Here is a 26,680-nt window from a genome sequence, read left to right as displayed (position 1 = left end):
TGGTCCTCAGTCCAGTCCACCTGTGCTCTGGTCTGGTCTCTTTCTTTGTCTGAGGCCTTTTTAGATGAAAACCTGGTTTCTTCTTCAGTGGAGGAAATTCTGAAGGTCACTCTCACCTGAACGCTGGCCTGCACTGAGCCATCTCACCTGTGGGCGGAGCCTGTGTGTTTATAAAGATGGGGAGGACCAACAGTTTAAGAGGAGGGACTCACATGCACATGTACGTGCACTAACATGCACACGCTGCCGTCCTGGCCACCAAAACAAAGACCAGAGACACTCAACACACACAGAGGGGGTGTGGCTTTGTTCTCTGGTCAGGACGCCATGACAACACTATATCTTTACAGAGAAAACAGTTGTTAACTGCTGTATTTTTGTTTAAAATCTAATTTACGGAGAGTTAAAAAAAAACAACCAAAGTTGAAGTAATTGGAATTAATTGGTGAATACAAAATATTTCTATCTATAATATTTTGTTTTGTTAACAGTGTAGTTGAAACAGTGTAGCAGGGTCAGAAGGGGACAGTCAGAGGGGGACACTGACAGACTGCTGTCAGTGTAGCCTGTTATTTCTCTCAGTATTGTTCCGGGAGAGGCTTGACCATGGAGGTCGGTGGTCTGAGGCACCATGACCTGTAGTCACAGAGGGGACGGCGGGAGGTCAGAGGCTGCTGCTGCACCACAGGAGCAGGAGAGGCTGTTCAGATATGAGCAGAGTGCAGTGGGCTGCTTTCTAAAAATGTTTGACTTTTGTCCTGTTTTTTTCAGTCTTTGGTACCACATTTACACAAATGACACCTCTATCAATATTACATGAAGGTCTGGAGCAGCAGAAAGCCCTGAAATTTTCCCTTGAAATATAAAGCCAATACACTTTGTTTCAATACATAGTTGAACTGCTTCTGTGTGTCTTTGTGATGATTTTGAGAAAACATTTTTTTATTTCAAAGATTTAAAGGAAAACATCAGGTTTTTGTTTGATTGACAGAAGCCTCAGATTATCATGGTCAGGTGTGGTTGTTGCTGGTTGCTCATCCCCTTAATGTTATTTCATTCCTAGTCAATCATATTTGTCCTACCATTGAAGTACTTCAAGTAACTAGCTGAAGTCAGTTGTTCCCAGTTGCAACAACACAGCGTTTTGAGTGTCATCTTCTTCACAGCGTGAGGCACTCAGGTCATGTCTTCTGTATTTTTTCCTGGGACTTTGGGAGATGAGGCGAGTTAAAAAATAATTTAGAATTTAAAGAGTTACAGCATTTTACAGGCTGGTTCAAGTTTTTTTAGAACGCCTGTCAACATAGTGACTTTCCAACCCACGAGTTCTACATTATTACATGAGTGCTCAGTACTGAGGGGTTGCACCACACTGACCTTCAACCTCAGACTCACTTGACTCACTGATCTCAACTACACGCCAGTTTCATGACAGACACTCAGGTCAGACACTGTGGAGCAGGTCAGGTCTGTCTGTCTGACTCCCAGCTAATCTAAAAATGGGCAAAGAGGAGGGGCACATGTTGAGCTGAGACTTCGGTTTGTGGCAAACATACACTCACCCACCTGTCACTCAAAGAAGCCACGCCCTCAATTATACATCATTTTAAGCCTTAATAAAATGTAAACAGGTGAGTTCTATAAACAGGTGTCATGAAGGAGGAAATTAGCTCTAGAGACCAAAACAGTTTTTGTACCAGACTGTAAACATGTTTCTTTCTGCTGTAAAGTTGGACATTTTAACATGGGAGTCTATGGGGATGGACTCACTGTTGGAGCCAGACTGTAGTGGTCATTAGAGGAACTGCAGGTTGTGCTTCTTCAGTTTTGGCTTCTTTGTAACTTAGATTACAATTTAGATCAGAATAACTGATCAGACAAATTTATGCATAAATGAAAATAATCTCAAAGGGCTCAGTCACTATTTCTTGTCACTGTAAATGTAAATACACATCCAGGCAGAAAAATCTGTTCATGCGAAACTGTTTGGTAAACAGTGCCACCTATGGGTGGTGTCTCACTATGGTCATTGTTCTAAACACAAATCTTTGACCATTATGCTATACTGATGTTGCCAGTACAGCTTCAAAGTGTTTTTCATGCCCGTGCTGCAGTAGGTGAAGTTCCTGTGTGATTGTCAGCAGAGTTTTAGAGGTATAAAATGCCATTGCTAAGCATCCTGCGTCAGTTTGAAAGAACTTCCACCCTAAAGGGAGACTCGCAGCCCTGCTGTTCTGTCAACAGGGAAGTGTCTTTGTGCTCTGAAAGCGAAGCAGCCCCATAGTACTGCTGTCACACCAAAGAGACTATTCAGAGCACTAAGCAAGAAGGTTAATTAGCCAGACAATAGAAAAGCAATTTCATGATGTCACTTCTGCTTCCAACTGAAACTATTAATCTTTTTAACAGAGCCTCCTGGAAGCTGGGTTCAGACCTGCCTAATGGAGTCACAGAGAGGGGGTGGGGGGGCAGACACACAGGCGTGAAGCAGACACTGAGCCACATCTGAACTAGCTGTGGGGGTTATTAACAAGAAAGTGACAGGGCTGTGGAATGATGGCCATTGCGGTTTGCCTCTGTTCTTTCTGTTAGTTAGCTGAATAAGCTGATCTTTACCCTGAGTGGTTCTTATGAAAACCCCTCCCTGTCACTTTTGATAAATGAGATCGTTGTTACTAGAAAAATACACGCAGCCATGTGGGACAACTTGAAATGGCACTGCAGCAGAAAGTGACATATTCCAAAGTATAATGTCCTAGAAACAGCCGTTCATACGGGGGCTGGGTGTTTGTGTTGAATTGTGATTGACACAATTATGCATGTAATTCAAAGTGTGTGTGTGTGTGTGTGTGTGTGTGTGTGTGTGTGTGTGTGTGTGTGTGTGTGTAAAAACCTAAATCCGGTCCAAAGTAGAAGTTGTTCCCATGACACCCACAGGTCTAAGATTAAAACAGCAGCATATTTACTCTACAAACAGGTTGATCAAAGAAACAAAGAACTACTAAAACAGAATAAAGGAGGTGTAACAGACCAAACAGCAACCAGCATATTTTAAAGTTACACTGGGACATTAAACACACAGTCAGTAACTTCTGTCTCTAGGGGTCTCTCAATCAAAATAATAACAAAAGACAATGTTGGGTGACATCATGAAGTAGTGTGAGATCATGGGAGTTGTTGTCTTCATCACCATCATCCTAAACTCCTCCCGATTTGGATTCCTTCAGTGTCAGTGGTTCAGGAAATCAAACAGACCTGGTTATTATAACCAAGAACTCCTACAATCCATATGAGCATGTCGGTCGTTTGTTCCTACCCTCAAATACAGAGGAGTGTTTCCTAATATAGCTCCTACTGGCGGCAGGAGCAACAAGTCCTCCAACCCTCTGATACGACCCATAGGAGTGTTTCCTGAAATAGCGCCCCTACAGCAGCATGCGTACCAGACCTCGGTTGTCATGGTTACCATAATAAACACGCGTCTGTACCGAGAGCTGTGTACCAAACGTTGCCGTGGTTACTATGATAACGGTAATGGCTTGGTTAAGTTTAGGCACAAAAACTACTTGGTTAGGTTTAGGGAAAGATCATAACTTGGGTTAAAATAAGTACTTCCTCAACATCAGACGATCTTTGCTGTCATGGTTAGAAGAATAACAACGAACGGTCATGGAACAACATAAACTACTGGTTTCACATGGGACTTGAACACCAATCTCCTGTGTCATATTCCTATGTTTTGTTGACCCATCCATCCACCAAAACCTCCTCCTAATGTGGACTTTGTATCTCTTTATACTACGTCACTGCACTTTTCCCTTTGCTCCTGTCATAATTACTACAACCACTAGATGTCGCCTAGCAACAACATGTAACTATGGGTCATAATAACCTGCTGCACTGACCTATGGGCTTGTTTTTTAAGAGGAGGACAGTCTCATTCTAAACACTGAATAAAGCATTTTAACATTTAAAGTCAGTGTTTGAGCGACGTTGTACGGAGGACAGAGACTCAGTGAAGAGTTGGAGCTGAGATTGATGCTAACCTTTGTTCTGATTGTTTCTCTGATAACTTATGAACCAGATGTTCAGCAGGTTTTTACCAGCAGCTGAATTCTCCACAGAGGTGTCCTCCTCTCCATAACAAACACACCAGGGGATTCAAACCAGTAGAAACACCCAGAAAGCAGTTTGACTTTCAAAATCAGAGATTCACCAACGCTCTTCAGTGACACAGGACAGGACGTCTCCAGCAGCTGGGAGCTGAGCTGTCTAACATTTCCTCAGCTTGTTTCTCTGATAACTTCAGATCCAGACGTCCGACGACTAAAATCCTTCATCCAAGGTGTAAAAAGTGTATGTGGCTTAAAACTAAATAAAAGTCAATGTTGAGCTCCTGTCAGACAAACACACTGACACATGATCATAGAGGATATGATGTCACTGACAGGAGACTAATGACGTGGAGCGTTACCATGATTAAAATCACAGATTTCTCTGGTTTGAGAATTGATGGAAACATTTGTGATAATGTAAGAACACAACTCAACAACAGACAGAACATAGGTATAGTTATTTTTACACATTTTACCGTAGAAAAGTTACAGATTAGAGAGGAGGCTTTGAGCCTCTCTTCTGATTGGCTGACTGAGTGATCAAATAAAAATATAGCAGATTTCAGGTAAACACTCAGAGACACCAAATCTTGCAAGGCTGGATGGTGGTTCCAGGTGGGTGGGGCTTGGGACATGACTGCTTTGTTGTGACATCACAAAGTTCCAGAAGTCCTGACAGCTGGTTTTAAGGCTCAGTTTCTGAATACAGGCTGTGAGTTCTCTGTGGACTGAGGCTTTGATACTTTCACAGTATTAATATAGAACCTAGACTTGCTTTATAATCAAACAACACATTGACATCTACCTTTAGACTATGTTGACCTTTATGCTTTTTTCAATGATAGTGATAGTTTTTCATGACCTAATAAAAGACAAGTGCAACAGCGAGGCCAGCCCTATAATCTCGAATGTTGCTGACTGACTGACTGACTGACTGACTGACTGAATTAAAAAGAAGAAATACTGGAGAATGAAGCAGCCACATGTTTCAAAATAAAGGATATATTCCAACATCCAGTAACAACCTGGCAGGTGAAATACTAAGCAAGGGGCATTGTAGCTAGGTGCTAGCTCGGGTAATATTACATTTGGCTAGTATAGCTAGCTACTAGTTGGCTGGCTGGACCACAACAGCTGGGCCTTGACTGACTGACTGACTGAAAGAAAAAGAAAGGTAGTCTGTCTCTTTTAACTTTCTCTCTGAGTGATAATTTTACAGTAAATACACCTGAAATCACAGCTCAGTCTTTGTCTTTCATTATGTGTTTGCTGATTTTGTCAGATGGCATCACAGTTATAAAATCAGGATTTGACCATAGGCGATCCAGACATAAAGGTTTTGACCTGGTCTTGTTTAAACTCATACAGTGTGTTGCCCCTTAAATTATCAGATACAAAGATGTTAAACAAACCCAGCAGACCGTCGTTCTCTCTTGTCGCCAGATAAACTACAGCTCTTCTCCACAGGTCACGCTTCCTCAGGATAACACTTAAGCTGTCTCTATTAAGTTCTGCACTCTGCGTTCATCCACTAAAGTCCAAACTCAATTCAACATCTTGCAGACTCAGCAGCCTTCTGAAGACGATAGGCAGATTTCTGCCCAAAAGCTACTTAGAGCTATTCACAAAAGCCAGCAGCAGCAAAATGCTAATCAAAGCTAGTCTGCCGTGTCTTGGAGATTAGATTGAATATCAGGGCCCTGATCCTGCTTCTGCTGCTGCTTCCTGCAGAAAAAGTGTTTCAGCACACAGACTTACACTCAAATCTCATGTCCGTGAATGTGATAAGTCTGATTGTCACATCTAAGCTGAATTCTCCTTAGCCCCAAATCCACATCGCTACAGAATATACAGAGAAAACAGAATATAAAAGTGTTTATATCATATAACCTCTTAAGCCTTCATAGTCTTTCACTGCAGACTTTTAGTAGTGCAGTGTTTAAGGTCTAAAGTTTTAATCTTCATCATTGAGAAAGAGCATGGATCATGTGACACTCAGTGTTAGCGGTTACATTTGATCATTATGGTCGCACAGAGTAAGACAGCAGCTGTCATGTAGCACATCATGTTTTCTCATGGCTGACAGGGTGGAGACAGTTGCAACAACTTAAGCAGCAGCTCAACAAGTTAAGCAGCCAAATCACAGTATGTTTGAACATTTTAGCTCAAAATAGGAAATATATTCAGCTAATTTTGTCCCATAGCAACAACAGAAACACCAATAATTGTTCGTTTTAATGCACAAAAGAAAACAAGTTATTTTGCACCCTGTCATGGTCTTATAATATATTTGCATGTTCTGTTAATCATTAGGAATAAAATAATAAATTGTTCCTATTTTGACTGAAGGTAGGTTGTTCTTTGCAAAACAAAACTGAATAACTGTTCTTTGATAAATAGCAGTTAAAAATTATTGAAATGTAATGTATTTTTAATATGTTGCCTCAGGGTTGGGGTCAGTTGCAATATCTGAATTCTTCAATTTAAATACATTTTGTGAATGATCTATTACATGTTATCATCTTTAAATGGTATGGGTCATTAGCTGATAGATGTAGGTTTAATGTATAAAAGTTTGGATGGTCTCTGAGTAACTGAGAGAAATGCAAAAAGTGTTGCAACCTTCCTCAGTCTCCCCTACTACAGCAGACAATGGAACCAGTTATTGATAAAGCATCAATTGTTGTAACTCCCCTTGCACAGGGTTGTGATGTGAACTGTTGGTGTCCATGTTTATCACCCAGTCAAGGTGTACTGGTTTCAAGTTTGCTGTGGTAAACTGATGATGCTCCGATTTTTTACAAATTTGACTTGTTTTCCAGATGAATGTGGTATTGACTGCTGCAGTGACTGTGGTTCTTTATATTTCAGTGCTGCCACTTTTTTTCGTTCCATTTTCTATTCAAACTCAGGTGCTGTCTGTGCAGACTAAACCCACCGAAATTCATGCTGAAATTAAATTTCAGCTTGCACAACACTGTCTGTGAATGTTCAGGAAATTCAATATTGACTTCAATCTTTCACAATGCTCTGGGAGTCGTATTGAAATTGTAGTTATCATGACAACACTGAGACCCACATTTCCAAGTCTATCTAGAGTAGCAGTATGGGTCTGCCTGTGTGCAGATAAGTGCTGCTGTGAGACGACTCTGCAGCCAGTCATTCCCCGTCCACCTACGGTGCACCAGTCAGGGCATGAAGGTTGGAGCCTGGCAGCCCAGGGGTCGCCACAGTGGCATCTGTCAGGAGCTGTGATGAGTGTTCACATCAAGGCCTTCCACTGATTACTGCTGTCCTGGCTGTGCTCGACATATGAGAGAGAGCCCCTGCATGGGGCTGCCGCCACGCTTCACTTGTCAGGAGAGATTTAGTTTTGCTAACTCCCTGACCTCCACATGTCCATCCTCCACAGAGCACCCTTGACTTTGACCGGATGATTTAGTAAACCCTCTCCTCAACATGCTGCTCTGCTCTGTGTGATGGAAAACACTGTTTTCCCCTGAGCTCACTCTAAATGCCTCTGCAGGTCATTTGCTCTGGACCATATTCTAGAGTTTGGGGCAAATAACTAATCAACAGCACATGAGGTGTTTGAATAACATCTACTTCAGGGTCCTTGGGGACATTTTTGTATGTTACTCTGTTGATCCAATCTGATATGATGATATGCTGTGGTTTCACTTGTCAAAAGCCTTTGATACAGTTGACCATTGTCTGCTTATTAAGACACTGTAATACTGGGTTTGATTCAGGTGCTATGCAAAATATCCAATCAGATTTTTTACCCGTAACAAAAGGTGTTCCACAAGGATCACTTCTAGGCCCAGTCTTATTTACAAACTATATCAATAATATTGTCTCTTCTCTAACTGGCTGTAATGTCCATCTTACAGAAGCCAAGGAAGGTCAAACTAAAATATGTTTTTATTCAGTTATCTCAAGACAAAAAAGCTTCTCATCCTGAGATAACGAGATATTATCAGCAGAAAAAGAGTTGTTATTCAGAGATAACTTACCAATCCTGTACTTTAACTGTACTCTTATCGGTACTTTTTGTTATTTTGTAAGAGAAAAAAAAAACAACCAAATTAAAAAGAATTAATATTGCTTTATTTTCTCATATTTACTCAATTAACAAAGAGTCACAGAGTATAAACATCTAGATATTTGACATGGTGAATCATTTACATTTAAACATCTTAAACATCTGATTTTTGTACAGAAACAGATACAACTTCCCTTTGCATTATGGGAAAAGTATAGTTGTGGCAGTGTTTCCATCAGTCCTACATTATGGTGATATTATCTACAGTCATGCTGCAACTTCCACTCTCAAACCCCTAGACTCAGTTTATCATTCTGCATCAGATTCATTAGTGGAGATCCCTCTGACACTCACCACTGTATTCTGTAGAACAAAGCTCCTCCTCTATGATGAGCAGTACCTTTTCATCCATCCATGTCCTTACTGGACATTCACCACCCTGAATAACATCTATGCTGGACTGAACCACAGGACCAGACCAAACTCACCCTTCTAACTGTCTTATGCTTCAAATCCTGTGGGTTTACTATAAACTTCTGCTTTTAGTTTTTCTCACCAAACATATGGAAGTATATACAACACACTCACCACCCATCTCCATCTCCACATCACTGCAAATGAAGGAAACCTCAATGATCTCCAAGACTTAAATTAAAAATTGAAAAAAATCATAGAGAGAGGAGTCTGGTAGACTAAGGTCCCAAGGTCCTCTTACTAACCCCTTCTGGAGCTTTAAACAACATCTCATGGTCTTCTACACAAGTACTTTGCTAAGCTGAAAATACACCACACTCATTTCCTTGATGCGGTTCCTTGTCCAAAACACATACAGAATTGAATTCAAATGAATTCATTCCTGTGCTCACACAGTCAGCCATTGGTCTAATCTTTTCCTTATGTATCCCTCCCACTATACTGAACCATCCTTCATCATCATCATCATCATCATCATCATCACAACCTTTAGCACCTCTATCATATCAGAAGTTGACAGGAATAAAAATAGATCTGATTCATCACAGATGATATTTTATAATGCAGTGGTGTGAGAGTCTGGGTGTTTGGACATGTGAGTGTGGGTACAGCCATCTGTGAGAGGATATGTGCTGTGTGCAGATGTAAATGTATGCATGCATGTGTGGGTGTGAGCCAGCAAGGGAAAGGAGGATAATCTCCTGTCTCATGTTGGAAAGCATGCTGTTTTTTTATTTCATGCTGTTTATCTGAATGTTTGTTGTTATCTGAATAATGATGCTGTATAATGAGACTGCATGAAATGATGTGCAAATTTGCACAGTGGCATTCTGAATTCATGTGGAATCTTTTGGATTTTAGGTTGATGGCTGATTTATTACACTGAGCGTCAGAGATTATCACATGTGCAGAGGTGCATCAGTAAGAATGGCAGACGTGTTGTTGTCTGTCATGCAGAGCAGGCTGGAATGAGCAGCTATCATTTTATTTGACCACTGACATAATTCACGTCATAAAAGTAATGTTTATCAGCACAGTCCCGCTGGTACAGCTACGCCTGTTCTCTAATGCTCTGTACTTGACTTATTGCACTGTATGTCCTGATCACAGGACAGCATTAATATTGAAGCATTATCTACATCTAGTGCTAGTGAAATGGATCTGGGTCACATGACTTCCTAGATAGAGACTATCCCACTGTCCCCTGGGGGTCAATGACTGACAGGTTCAATATAGAGCAAACATTCAAGACAAGCAGAAGCTGTGAATCATTGACATTGGCTGTATGTTGTTTTGAATACAGTGTCTGAGTCCAGATGTTTGTATTCCATGGCAACTGTGATTCTTTAAGAGAAGTTACAACTACATCTTGGGCACTTCCAAACTGCAACAAGCAGATTGCGTCTAGTAGTACACAGTATTATCTCAGGCAGAGCCCTGAAGCTGCTTCAGTCATGCTTCACCACCAGCTGTTTGGCTACCAGCTGATTCATAATAATCCAAATAATCTCTACAGAGCAGAGTGCAGCCATATAGCCTGACTCCTGCTGACAATCTGATGCTTCATTATCAATATTATGTTCCTGCAGTAACACAGGCTGCAGTTTCAGGACCACATTCCTAGGACCCTAATTTTTCACACCAGCTCCACCTAGTAAAGAGGACTTGAGGTTGATTTCAGGAGCGCAGTTTCAGGACTGTATTTCTAGGACCCTGGCAAAATGGCAAAAACTGCCATTAACTTTAATTTCACCTAAATACTATTTTTTGTCCAAGTACTTGTAGTTTTAAAGGATACGTAAAAGGTAAAATAAAGATGGAGTCATATGCTATGGCCTTTGTCACTAGATCTCGACCAGATATTTGAAAGGTTGGAAAGTGGAGGACACTGGAGTATGAAAGAACCTCAGTGAGTCCTGACAGAGAGAGAGAGAGAGAAAGAGACAGTGAGACAACAAGAGGGAGAGAGGGGGAGAGAGAAAGAGAGAGAAAATAGAAATAACGTGTTATTGACATTTGACTTTTCCAGACTCTTCAATAGTCACACCCCGGATTATAAAGTTGGTAGTAGGTGAGATTAATCTGTTTGTGTCCACGAAATCGCCTCATATACATTTCCTCCAGAGATTAAAGATTAGGGCAACGGGTAATAAACTAATCAGTACAGTATATACATATATTTAAAATAATGCAGTTATAAAGTGTAAAAATTACCAAAACAAAGATGTGAAAAGTCCTACAAATGTGAAACTGCTGCCTCTTGTTCTGCAGGAACACAATACTCTTCACTTATCATGTATCACCTCACATATTCCCTTTAACTCATCTCTTATCCTCTTTCTTTATTTGTGTCTCACACAGGTTCCTATGTATGACACTACCATGGACCACATCATCTATTGCCTGCTGGTCCTGGGAGCCACAGTGATGATCACCCATGCATGCCCCAAGTACTGTGTATGCCAGAATCTGTCCGAGTCCCTGGGGACATTGTGTCCTTCCAAAGGCCTTCTGTTTGTGCCTCCGGATATTGACCGCAGCACAGTGGAGCTCCGGCTGGGAGGCAACTACATCCTCCGCATCACGCAGCAGGACTTTGCCAATATGACCGACCTGGTGGACCTGACCCTCTCCAGGAACACCATCAGCTACATCCAGCCCTTCTCCTTTGGTGACTTGGAAACGCTTCGCTCGCTTCATCTGGACAACAACCGTTTAATGGAGCTCGGCCCTGATGATTTGCGAGGCTTGGTCAATCTGCAGCACCTCATCGTTAACAACAACCAACTGGGGCGCATCCATGACAAGGCCTTTGAGGACCTGGCACCTGCCTTGGAGGATCTGGATCTCTCCTACAACAACCTGTTGTCTCTGCCCTGGGACTCGGTGCGCCAGATGATTAACCTGCACCAGCTGAGTCTGGACCACAACCTACTGGACTTTATTCCAGAGGGCACCTTCATTGACCTGGAGAGGCTGGCCAGACTGGACCTGACTTCAAACCGCTTGCAAAAGCTGCCCCCGGACCCCATCTTTGCCCGCGCCCAAGACTCAATGATACTAACAACACCCTATGCTCCCCAACTGTCCCTAAGTCTAGGTGGGAACCCCCTGCACTGCAACTGTGAGATGCTTTGGCTGCGGAGGCTTGAGAGAGACGACGACCTGGAGACTTGTGCTTCCCCTCCCGCCCTAAAGGGTCGTTATTTTTGGAATGTAAAGGAGGAGGAGTTTGTGTGTCAGCCCCCTCTCATTACCCAGCACACCCACAGGATGCTGGTGCTGGAGGGCCAGACAGCCAGTCTAAGATGCGAAGCGACTGGGGACCCATCCCCCACTATCCACTGGATCTCCCCTGACGATCGACTGCTTGGCAACTCCTCCCGAACCGCGGTGTACAGCAATGGAACCCTGAGCATCACCATCACCACCTCCAAGGATTACGGCACTTTCACCTGCATTGCTGCTAATGTGGCAGGAGAGTCTACTGCATCCGTCGAGGTGTCCATTGTCCAGCTTCCCCACCTCAGCAACGGGACCGGTCAGCCAGCGCAGCCTAAGTCCCGCCTCTCTGACATCACAGGCACCACCAGGATCAGCAAGGGGGCTCCCAAGAGCCAACCAGAGAGGGCTGTGTCTGTCTCCGAGGTGACAGCTGTTTCAGCACTGGTTCAGTGGACGGTGAGCAAGTCAGCTCCCAAGGTGAAGATGTACCAGCTCCAGTACAACTGCTCTGATGATGAGGTTCTGATCTACAGGTAAACACACACACACACACGTTTTATTAGGAATTTTAACATGTCCAAAAAACACGGAAGGTTATCTGTTGATAGACAACTTCATTTAAAGCTACATGAATCAATATTTTAGAAACAAATGACTATATGTAATGTGAACAGGTCCAAACTCTGCAGCTCCCCTCAGCTCCACAGAGAGCTCCCGCTGTGATGAATCTGGTGATTGTTGTGATGACGAGAGGCAGGTAAAGGAAAGAGGCAGAGTGGCCAAGTGGTTAGGGTGTATACCATATGGGCATACCGACCCCAGCTGGTCCCTGGTCCGACTCCTGGCCGACTGGACCCCTCACTGCATGTCTTCACATTTTGCTTGTGTGGTGAAATGAAAAAAACATCTGAGTGTCCCGTTTTTTCACACATCCAAGCTGGGACACAAAAGATGTGAAACACAAATATTACAAAAACATTAACACTGGCACTGTTCTATTGAAGTGTCCCAGTAAGCCGTAACATTGATCACAGTAATCATTTATTTTACTATCGACACATGCTTCTAAAACTGAGACGTGTCTCAAAGGCCTATGAACAATTTGGCAACTGATTGAAGCTGGAGTGCTGCTTAGGGGAAATAAGGGCCAGGTGTGCAGGCAGGAGCAGCAGCAGGAACAGCAGGAGTGAACTTCCAGACAGGTTGTAGGTGTGGCAGGGTGTAGAATGACAAAAGCTTCGGAGGACGCGGTCTACAAGGCCACACCTTCCTAGACCGCGTCCTCTGACGGCTGAATAGAAATGAGACGGTCTTTGCGTCACCAGTTGTGACTTGTCACCTAGCAACCTTGTCAACATGTAACTTTTTATCACAAAAACTTTTCACAAAAAGGTTTTAAGGCCCTAGGTTTTAACAGTCGTACCATTAGCTGTTGAGCTGAGCTTGAAACACAATATTTAGATTTAAAAGTGTAATCCTCAGGCTCTCTGTCGGTGTTGTTTGCTTTCATTCAGTGTGCAATGAATCTTGGGATAGGCCGGGCCACGAAGGATCCAGCTGCTGGATCCTTCGAAGGCTGCATTTGAAGAAGCTTTTGAAATGGGACGGTGTAGTCGTGCTGCTGTGATGCAGTCTGTCCTTAAGTGCAGCCTCTGAAGGATGCAGCCCCTGAATTGGGACACAGCTAAGGACTATTAGACTGCACAAATGGGTAGAAAAAGCAAAAAGCACTATGATGAAGCTGTCACCATGACAACTCATTGTAGACAAAGTTAGAGTGGCTTGTGAAAGTAGTGAATCATTTTGTAGCATGAGAGTCTGATCATTTTCTGAAACATGACACAAAGTGATTGAGTGGATAATATATCAGATTATCTTTATTCAGCTTTTTCTGCTGCCACCAAGTGGCCAAAGAAATTCAGTTTATTCAGCTTTGATGCTAATAATTAGTCCTCACTAAAACTGCAGCAGCCTTGTTAAGTTTGGAAATTACCGTTGCCGTTGCGGTAGTGTCAACATAATTTCAGAATTTGTGCAACACTGAGAACATCTTCAGAAGTGCAGAGCACAACAAAAAAGTCAATATTCAAACTTTTGTGTTTTAGGGAAGCATCTGATCTTAAACAAAGATGCATTTTTCTGACTGATGTCTTTTGGCAGTGTGCAGTGTTAACAGAGTCACACAGCAGCACTCCCCAGTGGAATCAGTGTATTGCAGAGAATACTGTAATATTTAACACTGATGTTGTCACACCCACATCCATCCACCATCCAATGTCTGCATTGTCCATCAAATTGTGTAACAGTAGCAAAAACAACTGTTTTCCCTTGTTCAGCACCTTTTCCTCATTTGATTTCTCCCTCACTGAGCACAGTGCTGAGCTGAGCTCGATTAAGCTCGGCCGTCAGAACCTGGGGAATTTCTGTGCTCAGAAGGCGAGGGCTCCTGTCAGTCAGGCACTACTTGATGGGGATGAAACTGTATTAGCTGAGGCTTGTATTCTACCACTACAGCCTCTAAAATAAATGTGAAATCCAGTTTATTATGCCATTTAAATATCAAACTTAAAGCAAAATGTGTGAAGCTGCAGCCTCAGGACTGTGACCATGCTGTGTTTACTACATTTCCCTTCATTATGAAGCTTGTTTTTTTTCTTTATTCACCTTGATAATTATGTAGGAAGAATGTTTTTTGGTCCTATGTGTAATTATACAGCAGAAATTCAGCGAACACTAACGTGATGTAATTAATTCTATTCAGCATTAATAATTTTTGTTTATTTGCATGAAACATTTTCATTTGAAAAATATGAACATTTTGATATAACCAAGACCATTGTAACCTAATTGTAAACTAATTGGTTTCTGTGCTGTGTTGTCCGACCACCTCTAAAGGCAAAAGTGTTTATATCTGTATATCGGTCACACATGAGGGCGGGTCAAAAAGCCTGCCAGTAAATTCCCATACTGCTTATACTGGTTTTTGGTAAGCAGGACAAACCACACCTTCCTCGGTTGGCAAGGTTACAATTATGAAACACACGGACTGTACCAACACCAGCGTACCTACCTCCGTTGCCATGGCTACTATAATAACGGTAATGGCTTGGTTAGGTTTAGGAAAAGATGGTGATTTGGATTAAAATAAGTACTTCCTCAACATTAGATGGTCTTTGTTGTCATGGTTACAATATAAACTGTTGGTTTCACATCAAAATCGAACACGGCTCTCCTGTGTCATATTCATCCATCCACCACAACCTCCTCCTGACGTGGACTTTGTTGCTCTTTATACCACATCACCACACTTTTCCATTTGCTCCTGTCATAATCACTATGACCACTAGATGTCGCCTAGCAACAAAACGTAACTATGGGTCATAATAACCTGCTGCACTCCCTTGTCACAGGAGGACGGACTCGGACAAACAGTGTTGTCCTGGATGGGGTAGGATTAGCAGGGGTTCAATTTTAGAGAGTTGAATGTGAATGAATTCAGCAGCCATGGTGACCTGTTCTGTTTCCAATTGCAACAACAAAGCGTTTTATATTTGCTACTGCACTGAATCTGGGTCTTGTAGCCATGCCGGACTGACAGACCTGATTCCTTAGACACAAAGCTGGAACAATTAAAACTGGTGGACATAAAATAAATGATTGTTTCATTATCCAAGGAGACCCCCTGTGTGTCTGCCAGTGAGGAGATCATTGAGAGAAAAATCTGATATGGTAATGCAGGATGGGGATTTGGATTTCAAGCTTAGTTGTAGCTGCATATGATCTGTGGCTAACTGGGAGCTTTAACAGTAAAAGCAAAGACCTCAAACTGAACCTTGCTGAGCCCCACTGATAATATCTGTTAACGATGTGATGAATTTGAGTATGAGAGAGCTCGGAGCTGAACCAACAAGTCGTTAGTCCTAACGCAGGAACTTACCTGATCAATTAATGTAGAAGCAAAAAATGCACCAGTTCTCCAGGGATTAAAAGAGCTTTCATGCTGCCATGAGCATATGATTTTCTGCCTTAATAAGAACAGTCTCTGCACTGTGCATTGTTCTGAAAGCAGCCTGAAACGCTTCACAGATTGATTCATGAAAGCTGAGTTGAATTCACGAAAGTTGAGCAGAGACAACTCTCTGTAAAAGTTTAGATAAGAATGGAAGTTTGGAAACAGGCCTGTAGCTGCTGGGATTCAAGGGATCCAGACAACTTAATCTTTTCAGCCGTGTCCCACTGTTGTGCTCAAGAGGTAAGAGTTGTCAGCTGTTTCTTTTTCAAACACTGGTGCTGGAGGACAATGTTATCACTGCTGCAGTTTCCATGATTGGCACATTGTTACTTGAACTAAAGGTTTTATGTTGGATGGGTGAATATGAAGGCCTGAGGGCCCAGAGAACTTATTCAAAACCAGAACAGACTTTTTAAAATGTGCGTTTGTCTGCCTGAGAAGAAAATTAAATTCCTGAAAAGTGTAGCTACTATAGTCTGGGTTTGTGACAGTGGTGTGATCAGAGGTGGGTAGTGAAGCCAAATATGTGCTCAAGTAGAAGTTAGTCATCAGAATAACAACTTCAATAAAAGTATCTACTGGAAGAACCAGCTGAGTAAGTAGTATGTTAGTTTATTGACAATGTGATTGTTTTAATCACATGTGATCTCACTTGGTTAAAGATACAGAACTGAACACACACCTGCAGGGCTATGGTTAGGATTTTAAGCACACAGTGAGTAACTTCTGCCCCTAGGTGTCTCTCAAGCAAAAAGATAACAAAGATGCTGTTGGATGACGTGAAGTCATGTCAAGTACATGAAGTAGCGTGGGATCATGGGAGTTGTTGTCTTCGCCACCATTACCCTAAGCTCCTCCTGGTTTGGATTCCTTCAGTGTCAGTGGTTCAGGAAAACAAACAGACCCAGTGATTCTAACTGTTAAAAACACTGAATAAAGCAGTTTGACATTTAAAGTCAGAGTTTGAGCGACGCTGTACGGAGGACAGAGACTCAGGGAAGAGTTGGAGCTGAGATCGATGCTAACCTTTGTTCTGATTGTTTCTCTGATAACTTATGAAGCAGATGTTCAGCAGGTTTTTACCAGCAGCTGAATTCTCCACAGAGGTGTCCTCCTCTCCATAACAAACACACCAGGGGATTCAAACCAGTAGAAACACCCAGAAAGCAGTTTGACTTCAGTGACACAGGACAGGAGCTTTGAGCAGCTCTCCAGCAGCTGAGCTGTCTAACATTTCCTCAGCTTGTTTCTCTGATAACTTCAGAGTCACTGACAGGAGACCAATGACACGGAGCGTTACCATTATTAAAGTCACAGATTTCTCTGGTTTGACAATTAATGGAAACATTTGTGATAATGTAAGAACACAACTCAACAACATATAGAAGATCGGTCTAGTTGTTTTTCACACATTTTAATGTGGAAAACTTACAGATTAAAACTTTAAAATTCACTCAGCTTGACATTTTGAATTTCCTGTTGACCTTTCACGTTTCACTAGATTAGGTTTGAAGGAATTAGGTATCAGTTCAGTGGAACACAGCCCTCAGACTCAGAGGGTCTGTTGCCCTGACTATATGTGAATACACAAGACAGTGCAATGAATTATATATATAATATATATATATATATATATGATATTGTGTAAACAATAAAAACAGAATAACAGCATAATATTTTTGTATCTCTTATGAAACAGTATATGTCTGAATCGATTCTGGTAGTGTGATAGATAAATGTGCATGTGCTGTACTCCCTTCTAACGTCATTATAAATGTTCTATCTCTCATCATCTCTTATGCACAGAGAAAATAGAGTCGGTTAAATAAACTATGCATCACTGTGAAAGAGCCAGTTTTATTTGTTGATTTAATGTTATGTATTCTTGTCTAAATACTGGCTCCAGTGTGTAAATACAGATTCAAGGGGGCGATAAGATCGGAGTGTCTTTCTCAGCCCGTGCAAGTTACCTCCATTACACATGTGAAGAGGTGCCACACACTTGGTGCCAAACTCTTAATACAATGTAAAGGAAGTCCATACCTTTATACTGTAGTAAATACATAATTGTAAGTAAGAAAAGTGTAACGAGTTTTTTTACATGAATTAAACAAAAGAAAAATCAAATTGCTTCAATAGACCCTGAAGTTGGCCTCGCACAAACCTTTCAACATCTTGTGGTGAAGGTGGTTTTGTATACAAGACACACAGTCTTACCACTGGTTACCACAGTAACCAATAGAAAGCTCAGTCATCTTCATGAATGTAACAATAACCAAGGTTAAGCGCTGGTGTTAGAGTTAGACAGAATAGGCAAGTTTGATGAGGTGGGATTTGAAAACAGGAAGAGAGTCAATATTAAAAAAGTCTTGTGGAAGTGAGTTCCAGAGGGAGGGGCAACACGGCTGAAGGCCCTGAACCCCATGGTGGTCAGAGGAGGTACAGGCAGGAGGTACAGAGAGATTAATGGAGAAGGAAGATCGAAGAGTAAATTGACTGTGAAGTGACTTGAAAGTGAGAAGCAGAATCTTGAACTCAATACATTATAACTTTAACACAAAAGCCAGTATAGTTAGATGGAGGGGATACTTTTTTGTAACCAGGAGATATTCAATGGTACAGACACAGACAGAAAAGTGTCATGGCTACAACACAGCTGCAACAGTGAAGAGCAAGCAGTCAGAGGCCACAGGCCACATTTTTCTTATGTAAGCATAATCAAATTACCCAGCAGCACTTCAACGTTTAGGCTGAATCAATAGGACAGGAGACCATGTGGCACGACCTTGTCTGTATTCTGCCCAGAGAAAAAAGCCTTAAGAAATCAATAAAGATAATGAATAATTTTTCAGTGATTCTTTGCAGCTAGAGCAAGAGAATCCAGAGCCATGAAATAATGTAATGGTTGTGGACAGGAAGGATGCAGCCTGCAGTAATGATTTATTTGTTTTGTCAGGTCTGTCTTTGAACTAAGAAAATATGTAGATTATTAAAACTGTAACTGACAAATCTCTCGCAAAGCTTAAAGAAGCCTCAGCCAAGAGCCCATCTCCTCCTCCGTCTCCTCTCCCACTCTTCTCTCTCTCCGGTTTACACTCTAATTAACACTATGGCCACACGCTATCATCGGGAACTAGCAGGCCACTCCACAAATTGCCTTTTGCAGCCTGAAGAGGCGGGACAAAACTTTTATCTCCCTGTGATAAGCATGGCTATAGGTTTCTCTGGAGTTGGGCTTCAGTTCCTATGAATTAAAATGAATTAGCCAGTCTATGCAGACAACCTGAAATCAATTAGCCCCAGATACAGGAGCAAGCAGTGCACAGAAAAAACATCACTAGGCTTAAGAATTTCACTCCCAAATATCAGGCAGCCAATTATAACAGTGTAATGAAGTGTGGCTCAAGTTGTTGGAGAAGGAGAACTTTTTTTTTGGAAAACAGCTTCATTCGTTTGCGCTCTAGTGACTAATGAAGACAAAACACTGAGGTGATGGTGTTTTTGGTTCTGCACTCATCTATAATCTCTGTTGTCAGATAAATGTCCTGTTGGTGTAGAATATGACACAAGTCGACCAGAAACAATGAGCAAATGACTGTAGGGTCCAGAACTCATAAATTCAGCTCCTACATTTGTCTTCTCCAAATCAGTTGCAATTCACTGTCACTACTGTTGCCACAGCTTTAAGGTTTTGTCAGGCTTATGCACAAACTCTGCTTGGTGAGGGTTGGCGAGCAATTGTGGTTGTCAAGGTTAATCATTGTAATGGTAGGAGAAAGGAGGCAACAGCAGGCTCCCATGTTAAAGTCCTACCTTTGCTGAACCTTCCAGCTCTACCTTGTCTCTGCGAGGTTTTTTATGTTTTACGTTTGTCCAGCCGTCCATCCATCCCATTCTTGTGAACAAGATATCTCATTAACACCTTGAGGGAACTTCTTCAAATTTGGCAGAAACATTTATGATGATTACATTTTGGTGGTCAAAGGTCAAAAGTCAAAGTCACTGTGACCACAAAACATGTTGTTGCCATAACTCAAGAATTCCTACACTTATGACACAATTTAACTGAAATGTCTATAAGGATAAATTGAAGTGTTGACATTTTATAATCTAAAAGGTCAAAGGTCAACTTCACTGTGACTTCATAATGTTCTGAAAAACCAGCCAGTCCTCAGACTTGAACAACCACACTGGTCGTTTTTTTCAACCCAACCCAAAGGAGTGTCTCTTGAAATAACACAGTGGCGTACCTACTTGAATCACCATGGTTACTAAACATTAGTTGTGTAGGCACTCAGGCTGACATCCTCCTGGGATTGAATTTCCATGTTGATGTTGGGTGTGATGTAGGCCTCAGTTTGATGTTGTAGCATATCAGTCTTAACAGGCAGCTGGCTTCACACATCTGGAGCAGTGGGTTAGTCAGTTAAGCAGGCTGAGAGACAAGGTTCTTACAGGTTTTGGTTCTCTGCCATGCAAACTATATTTTATCAAATCCAAATCCTTTTGAATCAAAGTGAATTTGGTTTAGCTTTCAACTTGTGTAAATAAAGTTCTCCAACAGACTAAATCTAACAGATTCTGGTTTACAGTGAGTCTGTGTTAACGTAATTGATTATACCAGCCCTCACTTAGTTATTGTTGGTATGTCCCTGGGTCTACACCTTTTACCTGCTGAATGAGGTGGACAAAATCCACAGCTCCATTACTGGAGTCAGAGTATCGCTCCTCCTGGTCAAATATGACTCTAATACAAGTGAAAGTTGTTCAGTCAGAGTTAAAGTACTGGAGTACTTGATGTTAAAAATACTGAAGTATTCAAAAGTACGTTTATGTGAACACATTGTTGTATTGTTCCACATTTACAGAACCTGATGACTCTGAAACAACCTACTGACTGACTGACTGACTGACTGACTGACTGACTGACTGACTGTAGAACCTGTAGAATAAAAAGACTGTAGGATATGATACAAAGACTGTGACATGGACATAAAAACCCAACTGAATCAATTTAAGAAGTCATTGTTGTTTTCATTTTATTTTTTAGTCAGTGATGTAAAAAGTAGTAGTAGAAAGTAAATTAATCTTTCTTTATTTCTAAAGCTTCAAACACAGACTTCAGATCAGACCATGGTCTCTGGTGAAGAATCTTCTGCCTCATCTTTATCTAAGGTCGCCATTGTTAGGACACTGACAGGTTCAAACATGACGGACAGTGGAGGAGTGGGCTGTGATTGGTTTTCTCCTGTGATAAACACAATGTATGGTCTATCACGTTTTCAAAATAAAATAAAATTCATTCACTGAGTAAAAGCTCTGCTTCTAAGTAAGAGCACTTCATAGAAATGTAGTGGAGTCAAATTACAATATTTGTCTTTAAGTGTAGTGGAGTAAAAGTCAGAAGGTTCTAAAAAAAACTCAAGTACAGATACAGGGAAAATATACTTAAGTACAGTACTTGTCCCTGCCTGCTGATGTATAAAGTTTATAATCAAGTCCCGGTGGACTTTCAGCTGTAAAACTGAAACACTGACAAAGCTGACAACCATGTCATAGTCACACTATCACCACACATGTTACGGTTATGATGTTTTACTTTCATATACAGTTGAAACCAGAAGTTTACATACTCTGTATAAGAAGACACATAACTTTTTTTTTGTCACTGTCTGACATTAAATCAGACTAAACTTTTCCTGTTTTAGGTCACTTAGGATTACCAAAATTATTTATATTTGCTAAATGCCAGAATAATGAGAGAAAGAATTTTTTAGACAATTTTTTATTACTTTCTTCAAAGTCAGAAGTTTACATACACTAAGATTACTATGCCTTTAAACAATTTGGGAAAGCCCAGATGATGATGTCATGGCTTTGGAAGCTTGTGATAGGTTAAATGACAACATTTGAGTTAATTACAGGCACACCTGTGGAAGTATTTTAAGGCCCACCTCAAACACACTGCTTCCTTGTGTGACATCATGGGAAAATGAAAAGAAATCAGCCAAGATATCAGGAAGAGAACTGTGGACTTCCACAAGTCTGGTTTATCCTTGGGTACAATTTCCAGATGCCTGAAGGTGCCACGTTCATCTGTTCAAACAATTATATGCAAGTATAAACACCATGGGAATGTCCAGCCATCATATTGCTCAGGAAGGAGACGGGTTCTGTGTCCCAGAGATGAACGTGCTTTGGTGCGAAATGTACGTATCAACCCCAGAACAAAAGCACAAGACCTTGTGAAGATGCTGGCTGACGCTGGTAAGAGAGTGTCATTATCCACAGTGAAACGAGTCCTGTACCGACATGGGCTGAAAGGCCACTCAGCGAGGAAGAAGCCATTACTCCAAAAGCAACATAAAAAAGCCAGATTACAGTTTGCAAATGCACACAGGGACAAAGACCTTGATCTTTGGAGACATGTCCTGTGGTCTGATGAAACTAAAATTGAACTGTTTGGCCACAATGACCATCGTTACACTTGGAGGAAAAAGGGGGAAGCTTGCAAGCCTGAGAACACCATCCCAACTGTGAAGTACAGGGGTGGCAGCATCATGTTGTGGGGGTGTTTTGCTGCAAGAGGGACTGGTGCACTTCACAAAATAGATGGCATCATGAGGAAAGAACATTATGTCGAAATAATGAAGCAACATCTCAAGACATCAGCCAGGAAGTTAAAGCTTGGGTGCAAATGGGTCTTCCAAAGACAATGACCCTAAGCATACCACCGAATTAGTTACAAAGTGGCTTAAGGACAACAAAGTCAATGTTTTGGAGTGGCCATCACAAAGCCCTGATCTCAATCCTATAGAAAATTTGTGGGCCGAGCTGAAAAGGCGTGTGCAAGCAAGGTGGCCTACAAACCTGAATCAGTTACACCAGTTCTGTCAGGAGGAATGGGCCAAAGTTCCAGGAAACTATTGTGAGAAGCTTGTGGAAGGATACCCAAAACGTTTGACCCAAGTCATACAGTTTAAAGGCAATGCTACCAAATACTAATGAAATGTATGTTAACTTCTGACTTGAGAAAGTAATAAAAAATTCTCTAAAAAATTCTCTCTCTCATTATTCTGGCATTTAGCAAATATAAATAATTTTGGTAATCCTAAGTGACCTAAAACAGGAAAAGTTGAGTCTGATTTAATGTCAGACAGTGAGAAGAAAAAGGTTGTGTCTTTTTATACAGTGTATGTAAACTTCTGGTTTCAACTGTAAGCTCTACTATATTCTGTAGTTTTAGCCAGAGTTGTCCTACAAGTTGAACGACCTGGTTTCTGACTGATGAGGATGTCTGCTGGGGGAAGAGAATGAGTAGCATCACTTAAACAGCAGGTGTGAGAGTAACTGTAGCAGTACAACCTCCAGCCCCCTGCTGCTGGCCACCAAGCAGCACGCCTCAGGCTATGGGCTGGGGCTCCTCGACATCTCAACACACACACACACACACACACACACACACACACACACACACACACACACACACACACAGCATTAAAGCTCTCCAGAGCTTAATAGCCCAGCACCTGACACTCTCCTTTGTGCTGTTGTTGCTACCACAAGGACACGTGCCAGGTCCCACTGGTCCAAATCTATCTTGGATCGTGCTTCACTCTCCAGTCTTTCGTGCCTTTCTTGGGTTTTCTACTTATTTATTTATCACTGCTCCAGAGCTCCGATATCAAATGGACCCTCTGTTCACTGCAGCAGGACAGATGGTTCTGAGAGATAAAGCCAATTACTGTTGGCTGTCTGTTGAAGCAGTCACCACAGAGACGTAGCAGTGGAGAGAAACTCCAGGGAATGCAAATGGAACTCCTGGCTCTCCTTTAATGAAAAATTGCACGGTGAACAGAGCTCACATTACCTACCACAGCAGTTAATGAAGTCTGCATGTGCTGAAACTACATGTGTAATGTTTTCAGATGGCTGATGGCTCAATCATTTCTAGCATGTACTGTTTCATGCTCCAGGTTTTTACAGCTGCCCCTGTGTCTTTAACAGAGATATCAAGCCATTACAGAGGAAGACCTCTTTATCTTAGTACAGCAATTAACCTGCAGGTTGTAATTGTTTTCTCTCTCTGTGTTAAGGATGATCCCGGCCTCCAGCAAAGCTTTCTTGGTGACCAATCTGGTGTCGGGGACTCGCTACGACCTGTGTGTGCTGGCAGCCTGGGATGACAGCGCCACCACGCTCACAGCCACCAACGTCGTGGGCTGCACGTATTTCTTCACGCAGGACGACTACCCTCAGTGCCAGTCTCTGCCCAGCCAGCTCCTGGGAGGCACTATGATCCTGGTGGTGGGGGGGATCATCGTGGCCACCCTGCTCGTGTTCATCGTCATCCTCATGCTGCGCTATAAAGCTGCAGATACTGAGCCCCCAGTGGGGAAGCTGACCAGCGTCAGCGACACACACTCTCAGACCAACGGGGGTCGACTCGGGCAAAATGGACTTCTTATGTCCCAGTCTCAGCCTCATCCTCAGCCTGCGCCGAAGATCAAGGCCAAAGTGAGTCTGCAGGACGAGGTGGTGGAGTTCAAGTGCGGCTCCCTCCAGAGCAGCCTCACCTCTTCCTCCACCTCCTCAGGCTCCATGGCCGGGGCCTCGTACAGCCCCAACAGCACACTTGCCAACATTTGGAGGTCAGCTCCTTCCAAGCCCCGGTCCAACCTGGACCACCTCCTGGGGGCCTTCACCTCGCTTGAGCTGCGGGGGGCGCAGGGCCGCGACCCAGGAGCCTCCAGTAGCACTTCGACGGCAACAGCGAAGCCGCAAACAGACAGGGAGCCGCTGCTGGGCCGGACGCTGGACTCCAGCCTCAGCCGGCTCCTCATGCTACCTCTGGACTCCAAGCTGAAAAGAAGCCAGTCCTTCGACATGGGAGACGCAACAGGCGCCGGCGCCGCACAGCTGTGTAACAGACCATGCAGGATCAGCAGCATCTGGACTAAGAGGAGCATGTCTGTGAATGGCATGCTGCTGCAGTGTGAGGAGGAGGGGGACACGGGGGGGAGCAAGGGGACGATAGACAGTGCTGACTGGGTGATGGAGAGTACTGTCTAGAAGGATGGGGGGGGGGGTCCTCAAACTGTCAAACACTGCCCAAAAAGATGACCAACAGCCATGCCAAGACAGACCTCCTGGTCTACGAGCCTTTGTCCTGCATGAAGCACACTTACTTACCTCTCCACCGCTCAGACTCTGGGACACAGGACAAGGGGTTCCACAGTCAGAGCCAAATACACATATTTGGAATGAACACTTTGGATTGTTTTGCCTCACACTTTGTACAGGGACGGATTCAGATGATCAGCCATGAGGAACTGACAGAAAATGACTGCTTGGTCGTGTTCATGGACTCCTATTATACCGCATAAATATAAAGTATGTAATAAGATTAAAGTTTTATATTTTTTATTTTGCTGGTCAAACACAAATGATCCATTACTGGTCTCTACAAAGTGACCAGCTGTAAAACCTTCTTCTGTACATTGATCCTACAAACTGATGCAGTTGAACCTTTCCTGACTGAACGGTGCAGTATGTGTAGATGTGAAACTTTGATTCATTAAGATTTAAGAAAAAAGATTTATTCACAGAGTTTTGTGTGAGTATATTTACTTTCTATACAGAGTATATATTTGAGGGGTCACTCAATAATTCTGAATGCTAATCATATCAGATTTTATGTAACTGTATAGATTATAAAAACCCATCATCTCTTAAACTATGACTGTACTGTGTGTGAAGACTCAGTTTATAGTTTAAAAAATGCCAAATTATTGAAGAGGAACCTGGCGCAGACGATGAAGCCTCTGTAGTTCGTGTACATTAGATTAGTTAAGTCCAGAAGTTTGATTGTTCTTACTTTTAAAGTTTTTTTTAAAGATGAACTCTCTGTTTTGCCCCCAAATCAAACATTTTCACTTCAAATGAACCACACGGTCGACGTGTCACCGGACACTATGACAGAATCAGGATGTGTATTTTCAGAGGGTAATTCTGGATTATTACATTTTGTGTCTGACTCTTGTAGTTTTGGCCTCAGTTTCTATCATTAATACTGACACAGGCAGCGCATCAGACACCCACTTCTACTGAGATGTAGAACACTTGCTATCAGGCTGATTTGGAAAAAATACCTTGAACTTGGCTCATTGTGTTCTGTATTTTTTCACAACACCAGCAACAATATACTCATTCTGAACCAAAGTAGGTCATCAGTGTGTGCAGTACCCAGTCCCTCATCACCACCTCTCAGCCTGCAGCAGCGTGACATCTGAGAGTTTTGTGTTGTTTTAACTTAAGAAACTACAATAAAACAGAGTCACCAGAGGCCTGGACTATGACGCAGGTTCAACAAACCCAGGTTAACTTTTCATTTTCTGGCTTCACTGAACCCAACACTGACTGTCCTGATAACCTGTACTATGAAGCTGTTATCAACTGGTTCACTTTACTCTGGTTCACCTGTCCAGGTACGAGCTCGCTCATGTGAAAGAGGAAGAGTTGTTAATCATAAACAACATCGTCAGAACCATGAATCAAGTATTAATATGATATGAGAAGAAACGCTGATACCTGCAAGTACATTCAGTTATAGTGACGTCATAAAGTGAAATTCAACAAGGTGAATTGTAAACAATATGATCACATGACTAGAATTTAAATTTCTGTTTCTAAATATAAGTTCTATTAAGGTCAGACTAAGGCTATATTGTAAATACGTGCATGAATTATCATGAAGTTGCTCAGTCTTTTCTTCTTTAGTCTGATGAACAAACTGTTCTGAACATGTGA

The 26,680-nt window shown here is 42.2% G+C and overlaps 1 protein-coding gene across 1 annotated transcript in view; it reads left to right on the top strand.

The window, feature by feature from the left end:
• The window catches only part of LOC111240382 (leucine-rich repeat and fibronectin type-III domain-containing protein 2-like), a 71,515-nt gene extending 46,572 nt beyond the window's left edge, over nt 1-24,943 (top strand). The window contains exons 3-4 of the mRNA XM_022770378.1: nt 10,996-12,392; nt 23,968-24,943. Of these exons, the coding sequence (XP_022626099.1) occupies nt 11,002-12,392; nt 23,968-24,943 (2,367 nt within the window). The 5' untranslated portion in view covers nt 10,996-11,001. The remainder of the gene's footprint in view (nt 1-10,995; nt 12,393-23,967) is intronic.
• The last annotated feature ends 1,737 nt before the right edge of the window (nt 24,944-26,680 follow it).

Source organism: Seriola dumerili, unplaced genomic scaffold, assembly GCF_002260705.1.
Source record: "Seriola dumerili isolate Sdu_G_001 unplaced genomic scaffold, Sdu_1.0 BDQW01000025.1, whole genome shotgun sequence".
NCBI classification, from domain to species: Eukaryota; Metazoa; Chordata; class Actinopteri; order Carangiformes; family Carangidae; genus Seriola; species Seriola dumerili.
The sequence above is the reverse complement of the archived record's forward strand: the minus strand, read 5'-3'. Positions and strand labels throughout refer to the sequence as shown.